General features: G+C 43.0%; 1 protein-coding gene across 1 annotated transcript in view; it reads right to left on the reverse strand.

Annotated features, from left to right (window-relative positions):
• The window catches only part of FERMT1 (FERM domain containing kindlin 1), a 33,291-nt gene extending 10,954 nt beyond the window's left edge, over positions 1-22,337 (reverse strand). Inside the window, exons 1-8 of the mRNA XM_063444003.1 lie at positions 22,175-22,337; positions 16,008-16,241; positions 11,288-11,428; positions 10,959-11,172; positions 10,575-10,677; positions 6,905-7,012; positions 5,972-6,103; positions 2,441-2,490 (exon numbers count right to left, since the gene is read on the reverse strand). Coding sequence (XP_063300073.1) covers positions 2,441-2,490; positions 5,972-6,103; positions 6,905-7,012; positions 10,575-10,677; positions 10,959-11,172; positions 11,288-11,428; positions 16,008-16,241; positions 22,175-22,325 — 1,133 coding nt within the window. The 5' untranslated portion in view covers positions 22,326-22,337. The remainder of the gene's footprint in view (positions 1-2,440; positions 2,491-5,971; positions 6,104-6,904; positions 7,013-10,574; positions 10,678-10,958; positions 11,173-11,287; positions 11,429-16,007; positions 16,242-22,174) is intronic.
• Between the last annotated feature and the right edge of the window lie 969 nt (positions 22,338-23,306).

Here is a 23,306-nt window from a genome sequence, read left to right on the forward strand (position 1 = left end):
GAGCTCTACTAGCAATATATTGTAATTATGCTAATTATATGACAAATGGTATCTGTAGTTTTGAATCATGTGAAACAGACTCAGTGCAGACAGAGGGATACGTTATGTGACACGAGGATGAGATTGGGGGGGATTTTTACAGGAAAAGGAATCCGTTTGTTAGCCCAGCGGCGGAAATACCGGCCACACCGGGCCCGCGTGCTGAGAGCGTCTGTTAGGTGGCCCACTTAGAGCCACCCAATGGACATGTGTTATCAGGGGCCCAGTCGTGTGTGGCGGTCCTTTTACAGTGTGACCGGCGGCGTTGGGAAGAAGTGAGAACCTGTCTCCTCCTAGCTAGCAGAGACTGAGCAGCTCGGGAGGGAGAGGAGGGGGGAGAGAACTGAGAGAGCCAGCCTGCCTCTGACTCCCAATAGCCTCAGCCATCAGACTGGAGCAACTCTTCTACATCCAAAAAATAAGCAACTAAAGGGTGTCTAAAAAAGTGTACATATTTATCAGTCTGTGTGTATGTATGGGTGTCAGTGTGTGTATATGTGTACCTGTATATATGTCAGTGTGTACGTCTGTGTATCTGCATGTGTGTCAGTGTGTGCATATGTATGTGGGTCAGTGTGTGCATATGTATGTGTGTCAGCATTCAAAAACCAACACTACACACAAACACACCCTTGCATTCAAACATTAGCACTACATGAAAACACAACCTACATTTAAACACGCATACTCCATACAAAATTGCATTCAAACACACAAACACTACTCAGTGCAAAAGGCAAACCTGTAAGGATGGACAAATGGTAGAGCATTGTATTTAGCATTGTATAACTGATGTAGATAAATTTTTGCCCATACTTGCGATCAGTGGTGTATCCTGGTTTTGTGCTGCCCTAGGCAGGACAAAACTCAGTGCCCCCCTCCCGCCCGCGCCACCCCCATCCAACCCTTCCCCCCGCCCGCACCACCCCCACCCTTCCCCCGCCCCGCCTTCTAAATACACACACACACATTCACTTACAGATACGCATACACTAGCTAACAGAAATACACACTCGCTAACAGAAACACACACACACTTACAGACACACTCACACTCACTAACAGACACACACTCACTAGCAGATACACACACACTCACACTAACAGACACACACTAACAGACATACATACACACACACTAACAGACATACACACTAACAGACATACACACACACACACACACACACACTAACAGACACACACTAACAGACATACACGCACACACACACACACTAACAGACATACACACACACACTAACAGACATACACAGACACACTAACAGACATACACACACACACACTAACAGACATACACTAACAGACATACACACACACACACTAACAGACATACACACATACTCACTCACATATTTAACACTTTTTTTTTTTAAATTTACCCCCCCCAGCCTCCTTACCTTTGGGAATGCTGGGGGGGGGGTCCTATTTCTCCCTGGTGGTCCAGTGGCTGCTGGGCAGTAATGGCGGGCGGGCGGGCGGCCGGCGAGGGAGCACTTCCTCTGAGCTCTCTGCTCAGCTCCCTCGCGCGCCGCACAGTGAGGCTGGGAGGCGGAGCCGGAATATGACATCATAGTCCGGCTCCCAGCCTCACTCTGCAGGTGGCGCGCGAGGGAGCTGAGCAGAGAGCTCAGAGGAAGTGTTCCCTCGCCGCCCGCCCGCCCGCCAGCACTGCCCAGCAGACCGCCCGCCCAGACGGCATGTCAGTTAGCCGCAAGGCTAACAAGGCATTTGCCCTGGGCGTTTGGGGGCGGCTTTTTTTGCCGCCCCCTTGAAAATGCCGCCCAAGGCAAATGCCTTGTTTGCCTCGCGGCTAATACGCCCCTGCTTGCGATGGGCGGTGTCCTAAATAATTCTTGCACCAGGGCCCTTTCTATGTTAGTTATGCCACTATTAGCCAATCATCTTACCTACAAAAGAAGGCCTTTAAGGATTAGAGACAGACAGGAAAGAACTATCGACAGCCCTAGTGAAGTCTTTTAGACGAGATTTTGAATTGAGGACAAACAGAGGACTTCAAATGATGTTGGTGAAACTGAGTAAGGACGCCATCAGGGGTTTACAAGCAATATAGCTGTACAGGGCCCGGCGTGTCCACACCCTGTACCCCTAATGTGCATATATATATAAACCACCGCGGGCCCCTGCTGTGTAGTATATTGAAGAGGAGGGCCTTGGACCAGGGCCGCCATCAGCGGGTGACAACCATGAGCCCCAACATTTCTGATGGCAGGCCTGTGCCTGAGCTCCTGAGATTGGGATGGACTGCGGTTTGAGGGTATGTAGCTGTGGAGAGTCTGTGTGTGCATGAGATCAAAGAACATTAAACATTTTCTATTTCAGTACGATACAAGATACTTAGAATATATTTATGTTGTTACTATACCTGAAAAGTTTCAGATTATCTGCAAGTTTGGGAATGTCTGTAATATCCTCCTGTACAAAACAACAACATTTTAAATTTACAAAGAAGGCAATGTGACTCACACCATCATCAAAACATAATTTTGGCAAAAAAAAAGTCAGCAATCAGTGCTGGCTTTATCCCATTTATTATTATTTATCTATTGATTCCATTATCTTTATACTGGGATGTAATATATATTAAAGCAGCTCTGTAATTTAAAAAAAAAGTTTTGTTATATGTCCCCCTGCGTAGGCCCATTTTTTTATTTGTAAAACAATGATTATTTAAAAAGTTACATAAGGTAAAATAGGGAACTATGTATTTTATAGTTTAACCTTCTTACATCCAGATTAGCTTGATTATTATTATTATTATTATTATTATTATTATTATCACAGTATTAATTATTTACAACAACTACGACAAACAAAGGCACCCTAGGAGGTATGTATTTTAGAAATCACAAAAAAACTGCAGAATTGTTTTTTGCCATTTTTTTTCATTTAACGCTAGTATTTTGTATCAATGGGACACGTTAAGTATCATAACTACCACATCTTATTGTAGAGCTTATGATGGAAGGAGCCTTTGTGGGAATTTTTATCATTTTTGCCAGGCTACTTTTTTAGTGACAGGACAAAAAATGGGTTCTCCAGGCATCCAAATCACATTCTTTTCACTTCACAGATAATGTAGAAGCTTAATTATGTATAAGCTCTGAATTTTGCATTGCAATGATAGATTGCAAGCACTGTTCAGAGCACCCCCAGTGTACCCAAAGATTCCTTACACCATAACTACTTTAATCAGCAGAAAATGCCCCACATTTCTCAATCACACATAGATCATGCCTTTCCTACCCTTCAGACATTCTCCCCAGCTACGGACCAAGAGGTGGCTGCTCTTCTTTGCTCCTCTCGCCCCACCACTTGCCCGCTCGATCCTGTCCCATCTCACCTTATCAGATATCTCTCCACTTGTCTCGTGCCTTCTCTAACACACATCTTCAACTGCTCGCTCTCTTCTGGCATCGTCCCTGCTGACCTTAAACATGCCACTGTAGTACCTATACTAAAAAAAACATCCCTCGACCCATCCACCCTTTCTAACTACCGTCCCATATCCCTGCTCCTTTTTTCCTCAAAGCTTCTGGAAAGACTTGTCTTTACCCGTTTGTCTCATTTCCTCAATTCCAACTCTCTCCTTGACCCCCTTCAATCTGGCTTCCACCCTCTCCACTCTACAGAGACTGCCCTTATCAAAGTCACTAACGACCTAATCGCAGCTAAATCCAAAGGCCACTACTCCATACTAATTCTTCTTGACCTCTCAGCGGCCTTTGACACCGTTGATCATGCTCTCCTTCTTCAAACTCTTCAATCGCTTGGTCTCTGTGGCTCTGTCCTCTCATGGCTTTCCTCTTATCTCTCCCAACGCTCATTCAGTGTCTCCTTTTCTAATGATACCTCCTCCCCTCGCCCTGTCTCGGTTGGAGTCCCCCAAGGCTCCGTCCTTGGTCCCCTTCTATTTTCTCTTTATACTGCCTCTCTTGGCAAACTTATTACCTCTTTTGGATTCCACTACCACCTGTACGCTGATGACACCCAGCTATATCTCTCCTCCCAAGACCTCTCCCCTGCTGTCCTGCAATGTGTCACTGCTTGCCTTTCTTCCATCTCTGACTGGATGTCCTCCCGCTTTCTGAAACTCAATCTCTCAAAAACTGAGCTCCTTGTCTTTCCTCCTCCTAATACTGATCCTCCTCTTTCGCTCTCCCTTCAAGTTTGTGGTACCAACATCAGTCCATCCTTGCAAGCGCGATGTCTTGGCGTCATACTTGACTCTGGTCTCACCTTTGAGCCTCACATCCAGCATGTTGCCAAATCCTGTAGATTCCATCTTAAAAACATAGCCCGCATCCGCCCCTTTCTTTCACCAGATACTACCAAGGAGCTTGTCCATGCTCTAGTAATTTCCCGCATGGATTACTGTAACCCTCTCCTGATTGGTCTTCCCAAAAGCCGTACTGCACCCCTACAGTCCGTAATGAATGCTGCTGCTAGACTGATTTTCCTCTCTAGTCGTTTCTCTCACACCTCACCCCTCTGCCAGTCCTTACATTGGCTTCCTGTATGCTGTAGGAGTCAATTCAAGGTACTAACTCACACCTATAAAGCACTGAACAACTCTAGCCCCTCTTATATCTCCTCACAGATCCATAGGTATGTCCCTTCTCGGTCTCTCCGCTCTGCCCGTGACCACCTCCTGTCCGTTGTCCGCACTCGTACGGCCAACTCGCGCTTGCAGGACTTCTCGCGGGCAGCTCCCTTCCTATGGAATAGCCTGCCTACCGCCATCAGACTCTCCCTTAGTCTTGCATCTTTTAAGAAGTGCCTTAAAACCCATCTCTTTAGGAAAGCTTATGGCCTCCAAGACTAACCAATACCTCACATACCTGTCTCTTGCCCTCTCCTAAAGGGCAGTCCACCTTATTTGATTGCAAATTCCTGTCCTAATGTGTTTTACACCCCACCTCCTATAGAATGTAAGCTCGATCGAGCAGGGTCCTGTTCAACCTATTGTTTCCTGTAAGTTTATTTGTAATTGTCCTATCTATAGTTAAATCCCCTCTCATAATATTGTAAAGCGCTACGGAATCTGTTGGCGCTATATAAATGGCAATAATAATAATAATAATAATAATGTTCTTTTAAATATGATTCAGTAGTACTGTTTGTCTTTGTATTTTATTTTATTTTTTTACTTTGTTGGTGGGATTAGTGACATTTAAGACATTCTACAAACAGCTACCAGTGATTGTATGATACTGTCACTCTGTGTACTGTCTCATCCTGACTGCTTTTATTTGCACTTATATAGTGCATATCAGAAAAATAATATGTAATCATGATTGTGACTTTAGTTTTCACCTGGTTTATTTTTATTTACAGTATTTTCAATTGTATCTGGTTAGTACACCCCCATAGTGGCCATATTTAATAAGGACTAAATTATTCACAGAAATATTTTTTCGGTTGCTATGACGACTGCTCCTTTATCTTTTAGCAATTTGTTCCATAATTAGATCAGTTTCATTGATAAATGCGACCTTTCCTTTCTTTCTTCCCCGTATCGTACAGCGTTCAGTAACAATAGAAAGTCTGGCAAACACTGCTGTACTTATTTACATAGACTATCACTCGGCTTGTTTTAATTGTCACCACCACATATTTATTTATTCTAAAGGCTTGTCACAATAATCTCTATGGCAAGCAAAACACCAGCGACACACATTATCATCATTGTTTTAATATTTTAACTTGTATAAATAATATATATATATATACAATATATATTCAGTAAAAATAAAATAAACCGTCCAGAGGACTAGAAAACAATAAACAAATAAGACCAAAACATAATAGATCCATTTTATACCATTTAACCCGGTTCTAGAGTTTATTTTATTACATCTGCTGATAACAGCTTCCCTGGCATGAAAATACTTACCAATATCTTGTCTAATTTCCCTCCTTCCAAAGCAACCTCCAAGTTAGATAGAGCAGCGTCTATTTCATCTGTCTCTCCATCTGCTGTTAACTCAAAGGCTTCAGCGGACAATGATAACTTGCTAATGTGATACTATATTTGGAGAGAAGGTTTATGTTACATTCATGTTTACAGGAATTATATTTATTACTTGTTCGGCTACAACAGTGGTTCCCAACGCAGTTCTCAAGTACCCCTTAACAGTCCAGGATTTAGGGATAACCCAGTTGAGTCTAAGGTGTTTAAAAAAAAAAAAAAAAAAAAGAAAAGAAAAAAAAAGCACTTTAGACACAACAGGGTAATCCCTAACTCATGGACTGGTAGTTGGCACTTGAGGACCAGGTTGGGAACTCCTGAGCTACAACATCAATTTATCAGTAATGATAGCTAAAGCTGATTCTATATTTAGAATATTAAAGTCAGACACAGATATTGGAAATGTTAACACTTTTTGAAATCTGTTTACTTTAAAGAGACACTAAGCACAAAACCCCATCAGTTATAGGAGTGGTTGTGAAGTTAAGAAGCTGTCTCTGAAAAGATATCTTTTAAATTCTCAGCATATCTATGATTTTTATCTTTGCACATTTTGATTTGAATGATTAGGTTCCACCTCCTTACCCGGTGATGTCATAACAGGAAGTATTACTTTCCCACTGAGCTGTAGGCACTCATGTCAGTCAGTAAATAAAAAAACATGTTAAGGTATACAGAAACGGTTAGAGGTTAGAAGGACCTTATTCCATATGAGCTTACAGTCTAGAAGAAGTAGTGTATAAAAGAAATAATAAACTATGCAACAGGAAGATAAGATAGACTGGTGCGAAAGTGAAAGCAATTCAACACAACTAGAGTAATCTGAATGATGAATATATTAACTAACTGATAACGTACCTGCAAGGCTGCAAACATTAGCATTTCTTCTTCTGTACAATCAATTTCCCCTAGTAAAATAGCCCATCGGGCTTGCTCAAACAACTGGTTTATACGCACAGCATCATACTATGGAAGGAAAGGGACTGGTTAATAATAATTTTATAAACAGAAAAAAATCAACAATCCTATATTTCTGGGTAGGCTTTCCTAAATGTAATGTCTACATTTGAATTCACAGTTAAAAGTATTTCTATTTAACAGTTCTCAATATTTTTTCCTGAGCCCTGTTTAAATGGTGGGAAGGTGAATAGCGAGCCTGTAAATAGGATTTGGCTTTACTCAATATTAATCTTGTAATAAAACAGTAGACGGGCATTCATTAGCAAAAGAAGGCACGATGTACCCAGTTTGAAAATAAGAAGATTTTACAAATAGAATTCAGCAACATTGTACACGCATGGGCTGGGATGGGTGACGCACACCAGTATGTGTTATATTAGCTGTAACTATAAACACCCTAGATTCAGAACTGACTGCCAAATCACTTGTTTTATGCGTATTGGTATGTGACAGATCCCCTGGCTCAGGGTTAAAATATCCATCATCTTGTTCGTCTGTCTGTTCGCATAAACTCCTTCCATTCCCTTTAGCAAGGTGGCCCGGTCGTTTACCTAAAGAACTACCGCACAACTGACCACCCATATGAGGAGTGTGGCCCTAGTTAACCCTGTTGACCCCCTTGATACTTTCTAAACCACAAGTCTCTTTGAAGTGTAACGAACTCTTGGGAAAAGGACGTCTCTGGCGGTTAAACCCTTCTACTACTAGGGGGTACCGCTATATGGCATTTATCCAAACAAAGGAGTATAGAACTAATCAAGATTTTAAACATTTTTGATACAAATCTATGTGCTATACAGTGGCGGATCCAGGGGGGGGGCAACGGGGCAATTGCCCCCCCCCGAGAATACCGACGGTCTCCCTCTCCCTCCCCTTCCAGCCCTGCAATGTGCGTGCGGACCGGAGGAGAGATCACAGATCTCCCTCCCCGGTCCGCAGGCACTGTGCTGGTGGCCGGCGGGGGAGGGAGGGAGTGAGTGAGAGGGAGGACCCGGAGGTCAGGCTGCAGCTCCTCCGGGTCCTCCTCTCGCGAAATTTGGAGCGTTGCCGCGGTTACCACGGCAACGCTCCAAATCTCGCGAGAGTGAACTCTAGCCCGGGAGCGTGGGCTAGAGTTCACGCTCACCACTGGGACCACCAATGAATCGCCCACCGGAACACCAGGGAAAGGTCCCCCCTCCCCCAGTAAAGGTAAGAAGGGAGGGGGGACATAGAATATTTATTTAAATAAAAAATGTATATATATATTAAAAAAAAAGCCCCCATACCCTTATATCACACACACACACACACTGCCCCCATACTGCCCCCATACACCCATACTGCCCCCATACACCCATACTGCCCCCATACACCCATACTGTCCCCCATACACACACACACTGCCCCCATACACACACACTGCCCCCATACTGCCCCCATACACCCATACTGCCCCCCATACACCCATACTGTCCCCCATACACCCATACTGCCCCTCATACACACACACACTGCCCCCCATACACACACTGCCCCCATACTGTCCCCATACACACACACACTGCCCCCATACACCCATACTGCCCCTCATACACACACACACTGCCCCCCATACACACACACACACTGCCCCCCATACACACACACACTGCCCCCATACACACACACACTGCCCCCCATACACCCATACTGCCCCCCATACACCCATACTGCCCCCCATACTGCCCCCCATACACACACACACTGCCCCCCATACACACACACTGCCCCCCATACACCCATACTGCCCCCCCATACACCCATACTGCCCCCCCATACACACACACTGCCTCCCATACACCCACACTGCCTCCCATACACCCACACTGCTCCCATACACCCACACTGCTCCCATACACCCACACTGCTCCCATACACCCACACTGCTCCCATACACCCACACTGCCCCCCATACACCCACACTGCCCCCCATACACCCACACTGCCCCCCATACACCCACACTGCCCCCCATACACCCACACTGCCCCCCATACACACACACTGCCTCCCATACACCCACACTGCCTCCCATACACCCACACTGCCTCCCATACACCCACACTGCCCCCCATACACCCACACTGCCCCCCATACACCCACACTGCCCCCCATACACCCATACTGCCCCCATACACACACACTGCCCCCATACACACACTCTGACCCCCATACACACACTCTGACCCCCATACACACACTCTGACCCCCATACACACACACTGACCCCCATACACACACACTGACCCCCATACTGCCCCCATACACACACTGACCCCCATAGACCCGTACTGCCCCCCATACTGCCCCCTCATACACACACACTGACCCCCATACTGCCCCCCATACACACACACTGCCCCCCATACACCCATACTGCCCCCCCATACACCCATACTGCCCCCCCATACACCCATACTGCCCCCCATACACCCATACTGCCCCCCATACACACACTGCCCCCATACACACACACACTGCCCCCATACACACACACTGCCCCCCATACACACACACTGACCCCCATACACACACACTGACCCCATACACACACACTGACCCCCATACTGCCCCCATACACACACTGACCCCCATAGACCCGTACTGCCCCCCATACTGCCCCCTCATACACACACACTGCCCCCCATACACACTGCCCCCATACACTGCCACCCCATATACACACATTGCCCACACTCACACATACACTGCAATACTCACACACACATACTGCAACTGTTACACACACATACTGTCCCACACATACACTGCATCCCTGACATACACTGCCGCTCTCACACACGCTCACACACTGTCCCCCTCACACACACACTGCACCACTCACACACACTACTGCTCCTATGCACTACTACAGCCCCATTTCACAGCAGACTTCAGGTAAGTTGTCAAACTGTTCTTAAACGGTTTGACTACTTACTCTGGGAGGGGGTCCCGGCACTATAGACACCATAACCACTACACTGAGCTGTAGTGGTTATTGTGTCTGGATTATTTCTTTAAATAATCTACAAGTGCCCCTCCCGAGATCAGGCTCTGGATCCGCCACTGGTGCTATACCACTCAAGAAGCATATTGATTCCATGCTTTCAGAGTCTAGACAATTTCTGCACACATATATAAACATCACACAGATGAATTTGGAGAATCTGTTCCCTAAAATAACAATAGAAAATGTGTATCCAGAAAACGGTTTGCCTTTGTTTTTCATTCTTTTACTTTGTTGGGGAACTAGGGCAGTTTAGGTTACTCGAGAAACAGCGAACATTGATTGTTTGTTACTGTCGCTCTGCGTACTGTGCCTAACATCCTACTTTAATTTCTTGTACGATGTTTCATTAATTATTTGATTTTTCATTCAATGTAAAATAGTTAATTAAAAGAACCAGAAACATAAAAAAATCACATTTTTTTTTTTAACTAAATGATTGATCAAACTAAAAGTTATAAAACATGTTGTTGGTAGTAATAGGGTTAAGCATGGGCTAAAAACACATTGGAAACCAAGAGTAAATATCTAAAGTGATTTACCTTTGGGTTGAGGTCAAAGAAGGAAAAATATTTAAATCTCAGGAAAAGCAGATCGTCCTCCTGGATATTTTGTTCCATGAGAGATCTAGAGGAGTCTAGCCACCTGCAAGAATAACATACACATCTTAAACAATTACAAAGGGTTAAGGTGATGAATGAGACCCCCATGTTGTTTCAGTGGGGTTCCAGGTTCCAATAGCTGGGAGAGAGTTATCATATTGACCAGTCCCCAGGCAGTGTAGAGGTGCTCATGTTAAATATGCAAGACTTTCATTGCTGGGTTAAGGTCTATATGGACCGGACTTGCAACATCCCATGTAGGACATTCTCAGACGTTTCCTGGGAGAGACTGCTTCTAGTGGCAAGAAAGTTAGAAGCCCTTACCCTGAATTCAGTCTTGCTTTATCTACCAGTGTCCGGGGCTGGTACATTTGACAAAGTATATCTGGAGAGCAGTTTGGCTGGCTGACTGCTAACATGTTGCAGTTCTCCTCTGCAAGTGGACTATCCGTAAACCATGTTACTGTGGCCGAAGCTGGAGTCCCATTGACTGGATCATACATAGGAGTCATTGTTTTGCTATACAGCCCAGGGCTTGCTGCAAAATAAAAAATATATTATGCATATTAAAGTAGAAATTTGCTGAACATTACATGTAAGGATTGCAATGCACAGCTATACGATTTATTTGGAAGCTTAAAACCACTCTATACCTAGTGATCCAGAGTTGTTATGAGAATTGTCCAAGTTTATAACTTCTTCCAGCAAAGTTTCCTTGTTGTCCTTCTTCTTTTTCTTTTTCACAGAATCTTCCAAAGGTCTCAGCAATGAGAGTTCTTCAGGTCGTCTTATATCTAGAACCACACAATGATTGTCATCAATGTATCTACTTGATCTCACACAGAACCATTTGTTATGCATATTTATATTCAATCATATGTACAATGTACAAACATGATATCACACATTTCACCAGATAGGTTATATGTCACCAGCAGCAGTGTACGCATAATTGTCAGACATTTATGTTTCACCGGTCCTAAGTGTTCTTATGAGAAGTTGTCACTCTTCTTGATTAGGTAATTCCATTAATCTTAGTTAATAATGGGATATTAGGTGATACATTAAGGGGTAACCTCACTAGGTTTAATCTGTAAAATTAACAAGTTATTGCAAAGTTTTGGCAAAATAACTAAACTGGAATAATCTGTACGCATTTCACAATTCAAGTTGTGCTTCTACATATGCGTGTGTTGTCTGTATATATATGTGTGTGAATGTTTCAGTGTGTGCATCTGTGTATTTGTGGCAGTGTGTGTATGTTTGGGTATGTGTGTGTGCAAATCACTGTGTGTGCAACTGGGTGAGTATCAGTTTGTGTATCTATGTGTTTTACAATGTGCAACCAAGTGTGTGGCAGTGTGTATTGTGTGTTTCTAACAGCATATTTATGTGTTTGTGAATCATTGTGATGTTTCTGGCATTGTATAATTGTGTGTGAGTGGCGTCTGTGAATGCATATGTCTATGTGTTTGTTTGGGAATGCATGTATGTATCTGGGAATGTGTATCTGTGTGTATTTGAAACAACAATAATTCCAAAGGGCTATTTGTTAAGGTGTATCAAGGTGTTTTTCTACTTTTGGTTTAGAGCAGGAAATGCAACTCAAATGACTTAGTTGATCAAGCCTCGTTGGTGATACACTCAAGTCTTTTGAAGTTCTGATTACTCCTTCCCTCTTTCTGATTTTAACAAAGATTTTGAATTCCAAAATTGGCAGTGAGTTTATTTTCTAGACTACAGGATATATTTGCTTCCAGGTTGGTCTGGCGTTTGCATGCCAACTGACTTCAGTACAGCTATTGTACTTTTAAAGGAAATTGTTGGCAGTTTGAAGCTCGAAGTCTGCATTACCAGTAGTTGAATCCTAAACTTACCATCTAAAGAATATTGTCTGGGTTTGCATTGTTACAATAGGGTACAATATTACAAAAATACAATATACAAACTATATATATATATAAATAAGTAAATAGCAAATATATTCAATTATGACAGGTGCATTCTGTATTGAGGTATATTGCCATAGATCTCTTAAAAGATTTTAGATTGAATGAAGATTTGACCGTGTCCCTGAGGTTATTCCATGATTGCGGTGCTCTGTAGGAAAATGAGGATCGAGACACTTTATTTTTTGTATTGTGGTATGCTAAATATTGTGCTTGTACTGGATCAGAGGTTGGGGGAGGTCGGAACATCCGGGGAGAGCATGCTAGTCAGGTAGGGTGGGAGCTTCCCAGAAATGCTCTTCTGCACAAGGCTGGAAAGATGAAGAGTGCGTTGGGAATTCAGCGATAGCCAGTTTAGCTCTTTTAACATGTCACAGTGGTGGGTAAAGTAATTACATTTTAGTACAAAGCGGCAGAACAAATTATATAACGTATTAAGTTTATTAAGGTGGGTTTGCGGTGCGGGTGCATACACTACATCCCCATAATCAATAACCGGCATTAGCATTTGTTTCCTTACTGTAGGGCTTAGGCAGGATTTGTTCCTGTACAGGGCACCTAGTTTTGGGTAAAGTTTTGAAGAGATTTTTTCAATATGAAGGTCAAAGGATATATTGGGGTCTAGCAACATACCTAAATATTTAAAAGAGCAGACTGCTGTCAGTGTTTGAATTTGAAATTTGAATTTGTTCTGATACACAGTTGTTGATTTTGTAGTTTACATAATTTAGGTACAGTTCCAAAGATCATTGTAACAGTTTTGTCAGTGTTTAGGAAGAGTTTGTTATCCGCTATCCACTTTTCTACCTCTGTGAATTGGTTTTGGAGCACAGCCTCAAGCTGCTGTAGATTGGGTTTACTAGCGTAGATTAAAGTGTCGTCTGCATACATGTGTACAGTTGAGGATTTGCAGACGTTAGGCTTATCATTTATAAATAATGTGAATAGTGGGGGGCTGAGTATGGAGCCTTGGGGAGCACCACACGTGACTGGGAGAGGGAGGAGCTATCAGAAATGGTCACATAATGCAATCGGTCTGAAACATACGATCAAATCCAGGTTAGCGGACGATACCAATGCCTACGTTTTTACGTTTTTGCAAAAGAATGCCATGGTCTACTCTGTCAAATGCCTTAGCAAAATCAAGTAAAATAGCTCCAGTTAAGCCTCCTTGTTCCATTCCAATTTGGATGTAATTTCAAATTTGTAAGAGGGCAGTCGAAGTTGAGTGATTTGGACGGAAGCCTGATTGGTCAGGGGTCAGATAATTTGATCGTTGATAATATTCACATAGTTGTGTGTGGAGGCATTTTTCAATTTTTGACAATACAGGGAGCAATGATATCGGGCGATAGTTAGATACCAAAGTATTGTCACCACTTTTATGGATATGTACAACTTTTGCAGTCTTCCAAAGTTTGGGTATGCCTCCTGACACCAGGGATTCTTTGATAAGGGTAGTGGCAGGTTTAGCAAATGCTGGCGCACTGAGCTTCAGCAACTTTGCTGGGATTTCATCTGGTCCACACTGGTTTTTCATTTTTAAATTGTTTATATTGAGAAACGCATGTTCCAGGTTTGCCCCCAATTCCCCTTTATCTATTACAAATCTAAGAATTGCCATTTCTTGTGAAATTACAATGTTGTATTATATAAATGCAGACAGCATAAAGCCTGGGGCTTATACACTAAAAAATTCAAAACATCCTTCAGCCATGCCATTTTAACCAAAATAATTTGCTTCCCAGCTCACTACATATCACTATTTAGTGACTAAATGTAAAAGCTTAATAAGGCATGTCATATGTGTGTTTATAACCTCGTCTCATTATACTGTAACAGTTCAAGCACTGTCTTGTTTTATGTTTCCATAAGTATGTGTGCATTCCATCAGGGCTGTCCCTGTGCTGTTTTGGGTAGCTGCCCTCATTCTGTGTTGCTCTCAATAAAACAATTAACATTTTATTAAAACAATAAAACAATAAGCCTTTTAATGCCAGTATCCACAGGCAACATTGCACAAAACGGTAACTGCACATCTGTGCTGTATGCATACAATTCATTTATATTTGTTGCTACTTTATGTACTACTACAGGGATTGGTGTGGTGGCTATGCCGGATTCATGGCCCGGCAACCTGTGGATTATTTTATGGCAACAGAAACAATATAGTAATAGGAACATAAACACGTATTCCTGACACTATGGTGTTAAAGTAACTATTTTGGTAGAAAGGTGAGTGCACTCTCCTTTTCTCCCATGCCGGGTTTGCTTGGCTTCAGGAAAGGATTGGTAGGCTATTGCGCATGTATGGCAAAACGCTGCACTGCGCCAATCAGAATTTCCTCGTACAGATGCATTGAATCAATGCATTTCCACGGGGAACGTTCAGAGCCTCCATGAAGTGAGTGGAGACGCTGCACATAGGTGCTGCACAAGGAAGCACCTCTAATGGCCATCTGAGAGACTGCCACTAGAGGTGTTAGCAGCCAGCAATGTAAACACTGACTTTTCTTTGAAAGATTCAGAGAAAAGGCAGTGTTTACATTAAAAAGCCTACAGGGACAGGCTATAGACACCAGAACTACTACATTAAGCAGCTGTGGTTCTTTGTGAATATAGGGTTCCCTTTAAGTATCTTGTGCTGCCCCTTTTCAATTTGGAAGTAAAAAAAAAATAATCAATTGCAGAGCTTTACTAATTTTACTGAGAAATGTGGAGAATTGACCATAAAATTAAAAATATTTGACCAAAGAAAAAAAAACTGGAAAAGCAGTTATAATGTACCTAGCCAAATTGTCAAACTAGAAACAAGAATCCTCAAGTAACCCTTTTTCCAGTTGCGCTATTTTGATCCTCCACTAAGTTAAACAACCAGGAAGTAACTTGACCAGTGGTATGATTGACAGTTGGGGGGGGTGTAACAAGATTAATTTAAGTAGGGGCAATTTATTTATTGGACAATTAATTTATAAAAGTGCCAATTTTTATTGGAATCTGGACTTTTTCTAAAATAAAAAAAATGAGGACGCACTATTCACACATAAAGCAGTTCAGTGCAATAAAGTCCTTTAGGGGTCTGATGTGTACGTTTAACGTATGTACCTTTATTGCAATAATTTAGCGAATGAAATTAAAGGAAAAGATTCCAATTATCTACATAAAATCACAGGTATGTAAAGGGGAGGGAATGGAAAAAACGTAAATTTCAAATCGTCATGAAGTAAAGTTAATATACAACACAAACAAGTTTGAAATTCACTTTGAATTCTCATGTTAGTAAAAAAAAACAAAAAAACTGAAAGAATAATGTAGGATGAACCACATTGCTGTTAATTCGGTTTCATGGCTTATTTTCTCATTAACGGATGGACATACCTATTGTATCTCTTTTAATTCTACAGGCTTATGAATTTGTACTTACTCAGCATTTTGCAGATCTCTGTTACAGCTTTGAAGACAAGAGCGGAAAAGCTAACTTTCAACCGCACAGTTTTCATGTTTGGCAATCGCAGGCGCAGCAACTTGTGTTGAGGTGTGAAAAATAATTTTGCGTCAGCCTGTACGCCATATTTGTCCAGTGTCCAGTGCGTTTTCAGTAACCAGCAGTTCTTTTGCTCCCACCACAGGGCATAGTCTGACCAGTCCCTGGCTACACCTGAAATTAGCATACATAATTAGATGGATCAGGTTATCAAATACGTCCTGTAATTTAACAATACAATATTTAAAGCAATGCAATAAAAAAGAAAATTATTAATAAAATATTCCACTACTTAAAGTGTCTCTGTCACTTTTTTTATTTTTTTAATTGGTTTGTTTAAATTCCCCTTTTATCTGCCCATTGTACACAGGTCTATTGTAAGAATGGGCATGCCTGTCATTTCATGCGCATGCCCAAGGCAGGTAGAAGGATTTTTGGGCACTACCATTTTAGAAACTTTTAAGATGGCAGCACCATTGGAGGTTTGTAGTGAGACTGGCACAATGATAAAAATGATAAGCTGAATCAGACCCCAGTCCAAAAACTGTTTGGGGGGCTAGAGGTAGGAATCCCTTGGGTGGGGGCCATGGGCATTATTTAGTGACAGAGCCTCTTTAAATGGACACTATAGGCACCCAAACTGTCCCAATAGCTTTGCATAAGGACATCGAGTGTCTTGAAAAACCCCACAGGTATTGGCTGAGGAGTGTGATCACGCACCAAGGAACATCGGTGCTGGAATCAGGTGACAAAAGGGGCTATTAACCCTTTATTTGCCATCTGGGGTGGCACCACGGATGCAGAGGGACACTATAGTGTTAGGAATACAGTGTTACATTCCAAACACTATAGTGTTCCTTTAATGCTCACAGAATATGCTGCCATATGGCACTCACCACATATGTTTATCTATATGTGCAAAAGCACATAAAGGGATCAAAAATTAAATAATGACTATGAATAACATCATACCTCCTAACATTTCCAATGAATAAATAGGGACAATTTAATTTTAGGGGTGTGAGTGGGGGTGTGGCCTGGGGGCGCAGCTGTTCTGAATAATTTTAGGTGACTGACAAACATGTATGGCACTAAAATGTAATTCATAACAATAACAATGTATCTTATTTACACAGAGGGATTTCGAAACACATTTATTGTAGTTTAAAGGGAAATTACTGTGAATATTATTGCTGTGGAACTCTGTGAATTTGAATTCAGACAAGAATAATGAGCACCTAGAAAAGAGGGCCAGAGGGATTTGGGCCCAAAATAGGGACTGTCCCTCCTAAATAGAGACACTTGGGAGGTATAATTTACAAACCAGACAATTGCCAGACTCTTAAAGGGACGTTATAGCAACCAGAACCACTACAGCTTAATGTATTGGTTCTGGTATCTATAGCCTGTCCCTGCAGGCTTTTCACTGTAAATGTTTCAGATAAAAGGCAGTGTTAACTATTGGTGCCTAGTAATACCTCTGGTGTATTAGTTTATCACAGTGTGAAGCATCTACGTTCAACGTCTACATGCTCTGCATAGAGGCGCTGAACGTTCCGTATACATATGTATTGATTTAATGGATCTCGATGAAGTGATGCTGATTGGTGCAGCATCTCTTCCTATGGGAAAACATTGGATTGGTTGAGATCATCAAGATTTATTGTCTCAGCCATGGAGGCGGAGCCAGATGGGCCGAGCTGTAGCAAGACCAGCATAGCGTGCGAGAAAATGTGACTAAAATCACTTTACTGAGATCAGAGAGGGGCTGGTAAACTAAACAGCCACTCCAGCACTATAGTGTCAAGTATACATGTTTGTATTCCTGACACTATAGTATCCTTGATATATATATGAAAATTATATAGTTAACTATTTAACGCTATGTGTTTCCAAGGCTTGTTTCAAAATAATCCTGAGGTTTAACCAAGTCCATCAATCGGTGAATTAATTAAAGGGACTCTATAGTCAACATATAAAAGCAAGAAAGACAGGTCCCCCAGCCTTCCTTCTTGCTTTTATATGAACTTACATTTAATAAAAAAAAAATTCGAGGTGTTTTTATATTAAAAACTTACCTCCGTTCCAGCGCCGAGCTCCCAGCAATGCCGTGCCCCCTTTTTCGTCAAAATGACGAAATCGCAGGGCCCAATAGGACGCTTCTCTGAGAGAAGCGTCATGGCGATATGGTGCGCATGCGTGGCTTTGCGCTGCACCAATCGCGTTCTTCATAGAGCGGCATTGACAGCCGCCCTATGAAGAACCTAAGCGCTTTACGCGGAATGCGCGTTCGCGAGCTGAGCTGTCTGACTGCCAGCTCAGCTCGCTTTCTAAAACTATCACTAAGGGGGGGGACCTACTGTCCCCCCCCGGCCCCCACCCCTGAGCGGTGGGTGGGGGCCCTAAAATTCACAATGGGGGGAACCTACTGTCCCCCCCCCAGCCCCCAGCCCCCACCCCTGTGCGGCGGGTGGGGGCCCTAAAATTCACAATAAGGGGGGGGGGACCTACTGCCCCCCCCGGCCCCCACCCCTGAGCGGTGGGTGGGGGCCCTAAAATTCACAATAGGGGGGGACCTACTGTCCCCCCCGGCCCCCAACCCTGAGCGGCGGGTGGGGGCCCTAAAATTATCAATAAGGGGGGGACCTACTGTCCCCCCCCCGGCCCCCACCCCTGAGCGGTGGGTGGGGGCCCTAAATACAAAGGGGGGGGAGGGACCCTAGTTAACCCTCCCCCCCAAAAAAAATAATTATCTCCCTACCTACCCCCCTCACCCTAAAAATAATGAAGGGGGACCCTTTAACCAAAAACCTGTAAAGAAAAAAAATAAGATAAAAACAACTTACCATTCGATGTTTTCTTTCTTCTAAAATCTTCTTTCTTCAGCCCCAAAAAAGCCAAATAAAAAGCCATAATAACCGACGCAATAAAAAAAAAAAAAAAAAACCTGAGCGCAAAAAAAAAATCCATCTTCACCCATGGAGGGCTCCGCGCATGACTGAGCTCCGCAGGGCGGGGGAAGGCTTATAAAGCCTTGCCCCGCCCTGCAATTAGGCTAAGAACACTCTGATTGGTGGGTTTAAGCCAATCAGAGTGCTCTTTGTCATTTTACAAGCGTGGGAAAGTTCTTTGGAATTTTCCCACGCTTGTAAAATGACACAGAGCACTGTGATTGGATGGATTTCAAGCCATCCAATCACGGTGCTCTTTGTCATTTTACAAGCGTGGGAAAGTTCTTTGGAATTTTCCCACGCTTGTAAAATGACACAGAGCACTGTGATTGGATGGATTTCAAGCCATCCAATCACAGTGCTCTGTGTCATTTTACAAGCGTGGGAAAGTTCTTTGGAATTTTCCCACGCTTGTAAAATGACACAGAGCACTGTGATTGGATGGATTTCAAGCCATCCAATCACAGTGCTCTGTGTCATTTTACAAGCGTGGGAAAGTTCTTTGGAATTTTCCCACGCTTGTAAAATGACACAGAGCACTGTGATTGGATGGATTTCAAGCCATCCAATCACAGTGCTCTGTGTCATTTTACAAGTGTGGGAAAGTTCTTTGGAATATTCCCACGCTTGTAAAATGACACAGAGCCCTGTGATTGGATGCATTTCAAGCCATCCAATCACAGTGCTCTGTGTCATTTTACAAGCGTGGGAAAATTCCAAAGAACTTTCCCACGCTTGTAAAATGACACAGAGCACTGTGATTGGATGGCTTGAAATCCATCCAAATCACAGTGCTCTGTGTCATTTTACAAGCGTGGGAATATTCCAAAGAACTTTCCCACGCTTGTAAAATGACACAGAGCACTGTGATTGGATGGCTTGAAATCCATCAGATCACAGTGCTCTGTGTAATTTTACAAGCGTGGGAAAATTCCAAAGAACTTTCCCACGCTTGTAAAATGACAAAGAGCACTCTGATTGGCTTAAACCCACCAATCAGAGTGTTCTTAGCCTAATTGCAGGGCGGGGCAAGGGTTTATAAGCCTTCCCCCGCCCTGCGGAGCTCAGTCTGCGCGGAGCCCTCCATGGGTGAAGATGGATTATTTTTTTGCGCTCGGGTTTTTTTTTTTTTTTTTTTTATTGCGTCGGTTATTATGGCTTTTTATTTGGCCTTTTTTGGAGCTGAAGAAAGAAGATTTTAGAAGAAAGAAAACATCGAATGGTAAGTTGTTTTTATCTTATTGTTTTTCTTTACAGGTTTTTAGTTAAAGGGTCCCCCCTCATTATTTTTAGGGTGAGGGGGGTAGGTAGGGAGATAATTTTTTTTGGGGGGGGGTTAACTAGGGCCCCCCCACCCCCTTTGTATTTAGGGCCCCCACCCACCGCTCAGGGGTGGGGGCCGGGGGGGGGACAGTAGGTCCCCCCCCTTATTGATAATTTTAGGGCCCCCACCCGCCGCTCAGGGGTGGGGGCTGGGGGGAGACAGTAGGCCCCCCCCTATTGTGAATTTTAGGGCCCCCACCCGCCGCTCAGGGGTGGGGGCCGGGGGGGGGGCAGTAGGTCCCCCCCCTTATTGTGAATTTTAGGGCCCCCACCTGCCGCACAGGGGTGGGGGCCGGGGGGGACAATAGGTTCCCCCCCATTGTGAATTTTAGGGCCCCCACCCACCGCTCAGGGGTGGGGGCTGGGGGGGGACAGTAGGTCCCCCCCTTATTCATAGTTTTAGAAAGCGAGCTGAGCTGTCAGTCAGACAGCTCAGCTCGCGAACGCGCATTCCGCGCACATGCGCGGTAAAGCGCTCAGGTTCTTCATAGGGCGGCTGTCAATGCCGCTCTATGAAGAACGCGATTGGTGCAGTGCGAAGCCGTGCATGCGCACCATATCGCCATGACGCTTCTCTCAGAGAAGCGTCCTATTGGGCCCCGCGATTTCGTCATTTTGACAAAAAAGGGGGCGCGGCATGGCTGGGAGCTCGGCGCTGGAACGGAGGTAAGTTTTTAATATAAAAACACCTCGAATTTTTTTTTATTAAATGTAAGTTCATATAAAAGCAAGAAGGAAGGCTGGGGGACCTGTCTTTCTTGCTTTTATATGTTGACTATAGAGTCCCTTTAAGTTTTATTGTGAATGGTGTAATATAAGGCTCTAATTGCGTAGTGAGTAAATGGAGTGGTTTATCAGTTTGTGCACCTGGGTAAAATATCTATTACAAAAGTAGAATGGAAAATATCCATACCAGCTCGCAATTCATTTCCTTTGGGCCCGAGGCAAGAGAAAAATTATATTATTATGACAAGTTTTCTTTGTGTTAAAAAACATTACTATGAGGCTTTCCATTCATGTTTGGAAACTAAATATCCGAAAGCGAAATAGCAAGAACTGGGACGGGATAAATAACCCTCGATTTTAATTAACTGACACACCCAGAAATAGGCTTAATCATATCGGTAGTACGAACCGAACAGAAATTCCCTAGTAATATCTGTTCTAAAATACACACTTTTATAGCGGTACCAATCTACAAACTTATGAGATGAGATGATAGGCTAACTGTAAATGTTTCTTGTTCTGACTTGCTCACAAATGGTCATCAACATTCCCCTATATCAGTAAAAAGCTTTGGATTATTCAGGTGCTATTTATTTTTCTATCCCAGCCTCCGTCTACTGAATTCTTTATTATTTTCCACCACCCCACCACCCCACTGCCTACCTGACTATTATTCCTTTTTAATTCCCCCATGATCCGACCTTCTAGTCTACCCGTGGTTTGGTTCCACTCCCACGACTTTTTATCAATTTAAATGTTGTTCAGCAACATAAATATTGTTAATAAATGTTGCATTAAATAATATGTTAATCATATAATAAAACAATGCAAACAATAACAAAAAATTGTTAAATGCATAAATGAAAAATTTTCTACATTTATGATTTAGATTTTACTCTAAACCCCTTTAACATGTATTTAACAGATGATAAATGGGCTAAAATGTACCAGTGACAAGAATCACTCTGTGACCCATTACTAACTATGGAGAAGACGTTCATATACATTCCAAAACCTACATTCTAATTTTGAAATATCACAGTGTTAATATGAATAGTTTGGTTGCCAATGAAGAAAACAGAGATGGTGAATTCAGAAACTGCTTACCAATTTTTTCGACAAGTTTAAACATCACTCCACCAATGTGAAGGTCTCCTGACACTCGAATCTTCAACCCTTCGTTTTCTTTCTCATTTTGGTGATCAACTGTAACACAGAGCTCCCAAGAGGCCGGTCCAACGGCAGCTATGTGGGTCATCTTAAAATCTCAGAATTCTACAGAGATAAATACAATTCTAAATGTTACAAATGTCCTCAGGCACTAAGGAATTAGTCTCATGAAATGGCATAATTATCAAATTATTAGCATCAACTTGTATAGTCACCAATCCAATCACTCGTACATGTTTTCTATAGCTCAGAAATACACCATTTATCGAATATGTTACTCTTCTGTTGACCTTCTCTGATCATTTGTTCCTTCTAACATTGCTAAAACTAATCAACAGGATTTGTGAAGGCTCGCATCATTTTTTTAAATTTTTTTTAAATTTATATTTTATTGGAGTTTTATATACAATAAAACACTTTTCCAATATATGATTCTCAATATCACGACACTGTTGTGCCTTCTCGTATGGGTTACGGCATTCAATGCATCACATAGATCATAACGTTGAACAAACATATATACATCATGGCATTTCAGTAAACTTTATATAACTTGGCAAGGTGACGCTAATTTCGTCGGGATCATCAGGAGGGACAGACCTCTGTGCAGTATGTGTGCTGGTGTTGGTCGTGTGTGAGTTAAGTGCAGGCTATGGGCCCTATGTGTAGGACTGATTGCGCTGTAAAGCTACTTGTCATTATAAGGTAGGTAAGGTGAGCAAAGTCCCCTATATCGGAGCTAGGCGCTTTATCTCCCATCTCCTGCGTTGGTTATGTTCTCCTGGTGTCGGTTTTCGCAGACTTTGGGCAGAGGCTCCAGAATTGCCCCGATCGCTTGATTCCATTAGCTGTGTGATCTGCTGTGGTGGCCTTGGTTGGTGCAGGCTCTGGAGGAAGGCTTCTGGGTCACCTGTGGAATCCAGCGTATTCACCACCTTGTCGCCTGGGACCTCTAGTGTTCCGTCCATCCCCCATCGGTATTTAATTCTTGCATCTCGCAGGCGTTTTGCAATTGGGGCCAGCTTCCTTTTCTCTGTCAGTACTGCGAATGGTAGGTCTGCGTATATCG

Source organism: Pelobates fuscus, chromosome 2, assembly GCF_036172605.1.
Source record: "Pelobates fuscus isolate aPelFus1 chromosome 2, aPelFus1.pri, whole genome shotgun sequence".
NCBI lineage: Eukaryota > Metazoa > Chordata > Amphibia > Anura > Pelobatidae > Pelobates > Pelobates fuscus.